The sequence below is a fragment of the Homalodisca vitripennis genome, chromosome 5 (assembly GCF_021130785.1).
Source record: "Homalodisca vitripennis isolate AUS2020 chromosome 5, UT_GWSS_2.1, whole genome shotgun sequence".
Classification (NCBI taxonomy): Eukaryota; Metazoa; Arthropoda; class Insecta; order Hemiptera; family Cicadellidae; genus Homalodisca; species Homalodisca vitripennis.
Genome location: NC_060211.1, coordinates 20,929,028 through 20,939,191, shown reverse-complemented (window position 1 = coordinate 20,939,191; position 10,164 = coordinate 20,929,028). Strand labels below are relative to the sequence as shown.

The 10,164-nt window shown below is 37.3% G+C and overlaps 1 protein-coding gene across 1 annotated transcript; it reads left to right on the top strand.

The window, feature by feature from the left end:
- Positions 1 to 1,202: 1,202 nt before the first annotated feature.
- Positions 1,203 to 5,667, top strand: LOC124361828. The gene is made up of 3 exons (XM_046815823.1): positions 1,203 to 2,008; positions 3,800 to 3,895; positions 5,536 to 5,667. The coding sequence occupies exons 1-3, from the start codon at positions 1,817 to 1,819 to the stop codon at positions 5,647 to 5,649; spliced, it is 402 nt and encodes a 133-aa protein (XP_046671779.1). The 5' UTR covers positions 1,203 to 1,816; the 3' UTR covers positions 5,650 to 5,667.
- Positions 5,668 to 10,164: the final 4,497 nt, after the last annotated feature.

The window sequence follows — 10,164 nt, the reverse complement described above, 5'->3', positions numbered from 1 at the left end:
AATGTTAGGACACAACCTAATTTCGACTATATTAGAGATTCTTCAAGGTTAAAACATTTAGTGTGTTTGATGCAACGGGCTGAGTGATTGGTCCTTTCTTCATTATTGAACGAACTATCACAGAAACTCTATTCTTAGACGTGCTCCATCAGTAATTTTTCCTACAGATAGACCTAGTTTAAGAAGAAACCCGAAAGTTATTTATATTTCAAAAAGATGGCGAACAGTCCACAAGTTCGAGACACTCTTAATAAAAGATTCCCTAATAATTGGATCAGTACGGTTAGTCCTATTCCTTGGCATCCAAGAAGCTCAAACGTGCTTCCTCTGGACATTATCTTAGGGGGATACGTGAAAAATATTGTCTACAGTGAACAAAATCATGGATGTGCAACCTTTGAGGCAAACGCATGACTGCTGTTCTTGCCACAATGACGCCTGACACGATTCAGCAGCGAAATCCATACAGGTTGGACTTTTGCAAACCAACCAACGAAGCTCTATTGAAACATCTTAAGGCGTAAAAACTTTTTGAGGTCTTATACACAACAAAAAAATAAAAGTAATTATTTATAATAGTAACTGAGTTGAGTTTTTTAAATTATGCAACATTTTTCAATTACTTTGAGTTACATCAGTTCAATTGATGAAATCATAAACTTACTAACATAAAAACAGAAGTCTTCATGGAACAAGGGTACTAGTAGCTTTCACCAATGTTGCAGTTTCCTCTTCTTATGCAGCACACAGTCCCATGCTTAGGGTTCAGCATCGCGGAATGGGTGGGGGGGGGGGGGGGTGGGGGGGGGGGGGGGTGGGGGGGGGGGGGGGTGGGGGGGGGGGGGGGTGGGGGGGGGGGGGGGTGGGGGGGGGGGGGGGAGTGGTCAATTTAACCGATTGATGTAATTTTCCTTTTGACATTTACATTCATATGTATGTATTGGTTTACTTATAATACTTATAATACAATACTTTACTAAGTTATTTATTTTTTTTACATATTTATTGTCACTAGAATGTTCAGAAGTCCAATAATGATTTTTAACTCTACACAATCAAATAATTTTAATTTGAGCAGATTCGTATTTAGTTTGAAATTTTAAAACATTTAAATTATGCCGTATTTAACTGCTTTATCTTGTTTTCTTGTATTGTATTTTAAATGTTTAAAAATACTGAAAAGGAAAACATTCTGTTACAGGTGGAAAATGGTGTTAATGAAGAAAATAGAAATATTTTAATGACCGATGAAGACGATGATATACTCTGCCAGTTGCCAGATGAAGTACTTGATTATTCTGATAATGTTGGTCCTCCAGATGACATGTTGGATTATGCAGATGATGGTTATCCTGAGCCTCATGAATTATCTCCAGTTTCAAATGAAAGATCCTTTGGGAATAATAGGCCTACATCTAGCACTACTGTTTTAGATTATAATAGATCTAATGTTCCAAGTTCTTCAGTTGCTAAGAACACTCCAAGTGGTTTAAGAAAACCGAGTTTATTTCCATCATTAGAGGATTTGAGGCTAGGCGAATGTAATCAAATTGGTCAAAATGCCTTTAAAAGCGTCAGCGCCAGTAATGCAAAAAAGTAATCCATTTAAAGTTAATAAAGCCCAGACGTTCTCCTGTAAAAGCATCCATCAGCAACATTTCCTTCTACAAGTTTGTTGAACGCACAACCGAAGACCAAGAAGGCTTGCGATATTTCACTTACTGAATCGGCTTCAGATTCTTCAAATGTTAGTAGTTTAAATACAAACGAATTGGTGCATAAACAAACAAATGTTGGAGATAATAGTGGACATAATATGGGTTCGCAACTGAGGGCTTCAAATTCTGTGGAAAGAATGAATGTTGATGAAGATTTGTATCCAAAATTTAAATCCTTAAAAGTAAAAGTAAAATCTATAAATAAACTAAAAATACGAAACGGTGAATGGTTCTGCCTTGCAGATGTTATTATTGGAAATGAATCTTCAAGTGTGTCTTTTAGCAATGAGGTAAGAATTAGTTGTTTTATAAACTACCATTAGTTCAAAGAGGCCTTATTTTCTTTAACCTTCCTATTTTGCTAGCGACTCATTTTGAGTTCCTCTAGGTTCACTCTGTAATGGCAAGCAACTCATTTTGAATTGCTGTTCCATCACCGCTTGTATGATGGTTTTAACCCAGACAAATATGACATCTATCCTAATAAATTAAAAATATCCCAAATAATTTTGGGATTTTCAAATAAACCTCAACACTTGACTTATAAAGCAGAACTAGCTGCAAAATTGAAAAAAGGGTAAAAAACTACATATATTTTCAAGTACCATACCAAAGAGAAGTTTTGTATTGTATTATGTATCAATAGAAAGCTTAGACTCTACTTTATTTGAAAAAGTAAATTTGCTAAAAAAATTACCAACTTATGAATATAACAAAGTTTTTACCAAACTTTTTCCTCTTTTTTGCTGAGGTTTTTTAAATTTGCATTTATCTAATCCTAACAATAAATGCTAAAGTGCTTTTTATTGTTTATTTTGTTTTTACACGTAAACTACTCAACCGATTGTACTGAAATTTTACAGGACATTCTTGCGGTTCCTCGGATGAATATAGGTCTATTTTTATTTCAAAAATTCCTCAGGACTACGCCCCACTGGTCTTTAAAGTAGTGAAAAATCCCATCTTGGTCTCTAACGTTGTGTAATATTAATTGAATGAGCCTGTCAAATGTAATCAACTGTTCTGTGTAAACATTGAAAAAAGTAGGCTTCTCAGAGCTGTGTATGTGTATATATTTTCTTGATCGTAAAGAGCCAAATCAGCTTTGGAACAAAAAATACTAAAACCGGAGTACATAAAAATGACCATAAATATCACTTTCTAACATATTGACGCTCAACATTGGTGTTGGAAACTTGAACCAGAAGTGCTCATACAGAGGCAAAAGCTGTGAAATTGCGCGCAGAGCCGTGGGTAACTGCTAGTAGAACATAAATTTGAGATTACTATGCTATAATATTTGTTGTGTTTGTATGTAAACCAATATTTTATATTGACATCAAAAAGCCTTTTCATAAAAAAAATGTTTTTATATATATAAATGCATTATTTTTGTATGTTTATAATATGTACATGTTAATTTTAATAATATTTTAATTTTTGCTAGGTAATTTTTTGTATGAGTGCTAATATGGTTTGCAGTTAAGTTTTCAGATATCACATACTTAAAGGGGGCAAAAAATGTTTTTGTATAATAAGTGTACATTTTATAACAGCTTAGAAAAACCCTTTCAGATCGGCAGAATTTCTCTACTGCCAGTTGAATTAATATATATATATATATATATATATATATATATTATATATATATATATATGCAAAAGTATAGATACAAAAATTGCTGTGTGGCTTATTAGTGGTTAGTTTTCATCAACCCAGTCTGGCAAAAAAAGTTTCAGTGTTGTTAGGTTAGTTACATAATATTCAATTACTTGGGTTTGACCCTGACTATTTTATAAAATTCATTTCAATAAAACTCCATTCCTCAGATGCAAATCATTGTTGAAATCTTAAAGAAGCAGATGAAAACAAATTTAACAAATTTTAAGTTGGTTGTATAAATAATATAATGCAACTTATTTGTTATTCATACAAATCTCTTAGAATGATGCATTTTGTAGGCATAAAAACCCAGTCAGTGTTCATCGTTACAAGGTTGAACAACCGCATTCAGTAGAAATTACCTCAGTAATTAAATTAAATTCTTGTTCCTTTGTTTACGTATAATTGTTTACCATTAGGTATTAGAAAAAATGTTTGGTGTATCAGCAGCGGAGTCTGAAGTTTGGCGAGGACAGATGGCAGCTAATCCTCAGTTTAAGAAGAAACTTAATGATGTAAGTTAAACCATAATACCATACTAAATTAATGCACTTTTATTGGAGCAAGAGCCTTTGATATCTTTATATCAAGTTACTGATGGTAACTTGTTTATTTGTAGCAAGATTAGTGTTGGGTAATAGTAATTAATGGCATAGAATATATGTATCTCTTTGCTGTGGATTATTATCTTAAAACCTGCTTGAACATCTGAAATTTCTGTCACTTTGGGGCAAATTATTGTATTTCTTTCTTAGTGAAAGTTTCTTTGCAGAGTTCTTAAATAATTAACAAACTAGTTTTTCATATCTAAGCAGGTGTATAACTTCAGACAATACCTTCGATAAGAAACTATTAGGACAAGTTGGAAAAATACAAATTCTTATAAAAATTCACAGATTAATATAAGTTACTCTTAGAACTCTATGCCATATTGCAGCACTGAATATATCTGAGTGCTCTGTTTGTAAGACATTATACCTGAACATCGAGTTTAACTCTTATAAGCTTATGATTGCGCAAAAGTCGAATGCTCGTGATTGCAATTTGCATAAAAGATTTGCAGAGAATGATTTAGGTTCTGAATGAATGTTGTTTTGTGAAACAGTGGGCCTAATTTTATCTAAACAATATTTTAGTTAAGGAAGAATTCAAAAGACACCATAAACGGCCGCTTCATAGCTCAAAATTCACATTTTGGTGTGTTACAGTTTGAATTTGTGTTGTAAGAACTTTTTTTAAGACAGCACAACTGTGTCAGAGAATTCAAATTGGTACAATGAAATGATAAAATTTGTCGTTACCAAGAAATTCACCACTAGTGGTATCAGTCAACCAGATCACACTGGCTCATACAGCATGAGTCTTTTTGGCAAAAGATTGTTACTTTTTCACAGGTCATGTCATTTCTTGCTTCAGAGATTTCACACTCATCTGATATTAACACATTTGTTTATCTTGTAACTGATATTATGTTGTAAGGGGCGGATGTGAATTCCGTAGAGAGACTTAAACAATTTAATGCAGGCAAATTACCACCACTTAAATCAAATCAATATTTTTTAAATCCAATTAAAACAAGTAACTTTGTCCATTTGTGTATGGTAGTTTGAAAAGAAATGAAATAATTTTGTAAGTCACTCGTTTAATGCTTCATGGAGGGTTCCTAATCATTAAACTCTTTGGCCAGACCCTGTAATTTTTACATTACTTTTATATTATATTTAATTACATTAATTTGGCGTAGTGGGTAAAATTGAACTACTTTGATACAGTTCAGAATGGGTTTAGTTGAGAATGGTTTGTACTATATTTTAGCAAAGTTCATTGCATTTCTCTATAGCTAATGAAAATGTGTAATAGAAACCTTTTATTAATTCTTTCTCCACAATGAAAATAGAATAATCTTTCATTGAAGGTACTGTTTCACGGAATCCTGTATGTACCATTAGCTCTAAACTCAAACCAGCTCTTACCACTTTATGATAATTAAAAAAGTATGTGATGTAGTTATTTACATTTTAACTTTCATGATTTTGAAGAGGTGCTTTTAAATGTAGTGAAGTATCTAGAGATGATTTTGCAAATGTATATTTTGTATTATATTAACACTATTGTTCTAATTTATTTTGTTTATTAATTCGTATTATGTTTACAGATTATATATGCTGGCCAAACAAAACTGAAGTTACTAGACTGTCCGATGGTTCTTGAATACTCTTCCGAAGATTGTACACCTCTTGTTATTTCTATCAATTCACCAAAAATATGATTTTCACATAAACCTGACTTATAAAAAGTAATTTAAAATTATATTTTCAATAATAAACCTTTAAATTAATAACAAACATGTGAGTTTTATTTCATAGTCCAAGTTTTTTTTTTAATTGTTATTGAGTATATTTTGCCTTTATTGCTGTACTTAATATCACAGAAAGAAAAACTACATAATAGGTTCAAAATTTTGGATTTTAAGTAATTTATTATTCCAGAAAAGAGTTTTAAGATTTAAATTTTTCTTCTAATTTGCCAAAACTTTAAAAAACCTGAAGAAATATCAAATATAAGTTTAATTTTTTTTAAAAAAGCTGATAATCTGTTAACCCTATTTTGCATATCGTCATGTGATATTGGCCTCTTATAAAAAAATAAGAACAAGAATTTATGTATTACAAGATCAATGGTACTGATGAAAAATGGTATATTTTTTATGTCAAAAAAGCAAGTGTATGGACTAAAAAGTATTATGTTGTAATGCATTCTCCATAGTAATATATATTTTATACAGTATATTATGGTTTTTTTATTTGGGTTATATTTGACTCGCTACCCACTTGATACACAGTTTTGCAGAGTTCGGCTTACTAATGGACCATTATAATCTGCTGTAAGGCGGGTATGTTACATATTATGTATCTTTTTAGCTACACGTATAGAAACATGTTACGGGGTGGTAGACCTGGACGTCTACAGATGCAAGCAAAATTATAGTGTTCCGCATATTTTATTCAAAACAACTTATGCTCACCACTTAACAAGTTTAAACCTGTTGTGATCCCTTGTGTAACTATCGGCCCAGAGCGAAGTACGATTACAAGTTAATAACTGGAGCGAAGTGAGTTTTTATCTTAGTTTATTAGTGACTCTCTAACCTTGACATTGCAAACTGATAAGAACAGCACAGGGTCACATCGTCCGCCTGGAAGTTCGCGCATGCTCACTACGAACAAGAACCGCCAACTACGCGGAGCGGGATTACCCTCGTCGCGTCGCCGCCACGACGCCTGCATTTTGACTGCCCCTACCATTTCCTGACGCCACCCGCCGCACTTACCTGCATTGCGCACTGTGTATGCTATAACTGCAGGCGCTATCCATCTACCCACGATGTTTGAAATCGAATTGACTCGCAATGGAAGACCGAATATATTATTTAAAACTCACAAATACAGAGAGAGCTACACAGTGAAGTCAGGCGAGATAATCTGGCGCTGCCTTGGCCGGACGTGCGGAGCCACAGTAAAAACGAATGCGGAGAAAACATCAATCACAGTGACGCAAAGCAAGAACTCAGGTCCCCACCCCGTAACCATAAGGGCGCTATCATCCCCATCGGTCCCATCACCTAACCACGTCGGCGCTACCTCTACACCCTCCTGACCGCGTCCCCCGTACCCACTGCCCCAGCCTCCACTCCGAGACGTACTGGCGCCGCGACGCCTTCACCTGGGCCTGTCGCCGACGTCACGCCTGCTGGTTCTCCATCTAACTCTGAACTGCCCTCTTATGTTTCGGGTTCGACGGATCTGACTACCGAAAATGCAGGACTCAGGGAGCAGGTCCAGCAGCTCAAAAACTAATTGAAGTGCGTCCTGGATCACTCCATCGAGTCAGACATGCGGCTGATGCAATATACGGACCAGGTTTTTGTGGCTAATACCCCACGGCCCGACTTGCCAACGCGCGCCTCTGTGACGAGCTGCAGCGTTCAATGTGATCTCCCGCTTGACTGCAGTGATCAGCGATGTGCTGAGACTAGGGACCTCGTCGACCGCCTTAAGACAACAATTGAGGTACTGGGCTGAGCTCCAGAGCCTGAGGGCTCCGCGATGTGGGAGTGGAGAAGGGGAAGGTTCATCGGAATGGACAGTGCAAACAAAAACTCGCCACCCTATTAGCACAAAGAATAGGTATGACATATTAACCACCGAAGAAAACAGATTCCCCCAAACCTCCAAATGGGAAAAATAAGACACGACCCAATAGGAAGAAGAAACGTCGTCCAAGGAGAGCCATCAAAGCCATCAAATCTTATCAGCCAGTCAATGAAACGTCTCTCTTGTTTTCCTCCATCCACATAAAAGGAGACAGCCACGGACGAGGCTTGGCGGCTTTGGTGCGGCGGATGGTGAATCGGAAGACCGCCGTAAGTGGAGTCTGCAAGCCGGGGGCTACTCTCCTGGACGCGACATCCGACAATCTGCCACCAGTTGGGAGTTGCTGTGCCATTATTGCCGGCACTAATGATGTCGCCACCGGTCAGCAGAATAATATATATAAACACCTGGAGCGACGCATCGCTAGTAAGTTGAGGACTGCCAGAGTTGTCGTCGCTACTCTGCCCCATCGACACGACCTGCCTGCAAACCACCCTATCAATCTGGAGACCGCACGAGTGAACTCGTACATTGAGGAACTGTGCGTGAGGCATCGTGGGACTGAAGTACTTGACTTCAACCTTATCCAGCGTAAGGCGTTCACACCCCACGGGATGCACCTGCAGCCGCAGCACAAATATCTACTGGCCGAGCTCCTGTTGGATTGTGTGAAGAAGCTGGACATCGCTTCCGCCGCCCCAGAGGTCCCGTCGCCAGCTGCTACCTGCGAGCCGCCATCGGTGACAACGCCTGCTGCTTCTCCGTCGCCGCCTCCAGCTTTGGTCCACACTCTGCCCTTTGACACCTATGCTGAGACTGTAAAGAGTCAACACACAGCCAACCACAATGCACCTGCACAAAAAAACTGTATATTCGCAGACAATGTAAAAGCAGGCTAGTATCACCAGAATTAGAGCGTCAAAATTTACGCCAAACTTGTCAAAAAACAAACAAACATCAAATCAACAAAATTCAAAATTCAACCAAAATGTTCTCTGTTGTGCATCAAAATTCACAGTCTGCCACAAATAAAGTAGACGAATTGTCTCTAATGGCAGGCGAGCTTCACCCTGATGTTCTCGTAATCTCCGAACACGGTTTCAAATCTGAAACTGTCCAACAGTTCAGGATTGAGGACTATGTATTGGCAACATCTTTCGATCGATCGCATTTTAAAGGGGGAGGTATGGCAATTTTTGTAAAATCTGGTCTAGAATTCCTCCCATTCAAGGTCAATCACACTTGTGATCTAGATTTTGAAGTGGTCGGGATAAAAATGAATATCAATTCCAAAGACAAAATCAACATAATTGGCATTTACCGATCTCCAAATGGGTGCAGCAACACATTCTTTGAACATTTTGAAAATCTTTTAAAATTACTCGATTTAAAGTTGTCCAAGTTCATTATAACTGGCGACTTCAATATTGACGCCTTATACCACACCGACCCCCTGACCCAGCGGCTATGTGACATTCTTAATTCTTTCGGGCTGATTTTGTCGATAAACACTCCAACACGAGTAACCGCCACATCGAGTAAAGCCATCAACAACGTAATCACAAACATCCCAAACGCCTCGGTCACTGTAATCAACGCGACCATCTCTGATCACTTCGCTCAGGAGACCATTATTAGTCATTGTTCGTCTCGGACTCAAATTCCTCCATCCAAATTCAAAAGAGACTTGAGGTCTGAAAACATCGCGCTTTTCAACTCGTCCTTAGCAAAAGAAACTTGGGCCTTTTTAAATCATTCTGACAGCGTAGAAACAGCTTTTTCGGCATTCCACGACCGCTTAGTTTTTTACTTGAATACGACTAGCCCTTTTAAAAATATCAAAGAAGTGAAAAAAAGAAAAACAAACTCTTGGATGACTCAAAAAATACTTCATTTGCGAGATCGTTTGAGGTTCTATCATTCAATTTACGTAAGCACAGACGACGAACAATTTAAAGCATTTTTTAGAAATTTTAAGAGCCAATATCGAAAAACTATAAAATCTGCAAAAACACGGGAAGTTGAAAACAAACTTAGCAATGACGAAAACTTTTCTAAAACTGCTTGGAGCATTGTCAAAAATGCAACGACCCAACCTACCTGGTCCAAACACTTTAAAAACACCAAAACTGAAAATCGAAAAACGAACTCGTGACAGATTCATTAAAAGTAGCTAATGAGTTCAATTCTTTTTTTTCCTCCGTTGCTACGTTTGGCCCACCATTCAGAGGCTCCAACTGTGTTGAGGTGTCATCGATGGGACCGATCTCATCAATGGCGCTGTCTCCCATGATTGAGGAGGAGGTGTTCCGCGTGATAAAGGGACTCAAACCAAAAAAATCTTGTGAAATTAACGGCATGTCTGTGTGGCTGCTCAAACGTTGCTATAAGCATATTTTGACACCACTGACAAATTTGATCAACTTGTCTTTCGCTCAAGGCATCTTCCCTTCCCTTTTGAAATTAGCGAAAGTCACACCCATTTTCAAAAAAGATGATCCCCGCCTTGCGGAAAATTACCGCCCCATTTCAATCCTTCCGGTCATGTGCAAAATGTTTGAAGTGGTTTTTCTGAAAAGATTTGAGCTGTTCCTTGGCAGGTATCAAATTTTTTGTCATGAGCAGTTCGG

Excerpts from the sequence above, each read along its gene's own strand:
- LOC124361828 (XM_046815823.1), top strand. The coding sequence starts at position 1,817 with ATGGGTTCGCAACTGAGGGCTTCAAATTCTGTGGAAAGAATGAATGTT. Across the intron at positions 2,009-3,799 it reads GTGTGTCTTTTAGCAATGAG|GTATTAGAAAAAATGTTTGG; the intron begins GTAAGAATTAGT and ends GTTTACCATTAG. Across the intron at positions 3,896-5,535 it reads TTAAGAAGAAACTTAATGAT|ATTATATATGCTGGCCAAAC; the intron begins GTAAGTTAAACC and ends TTATGTTTACAG.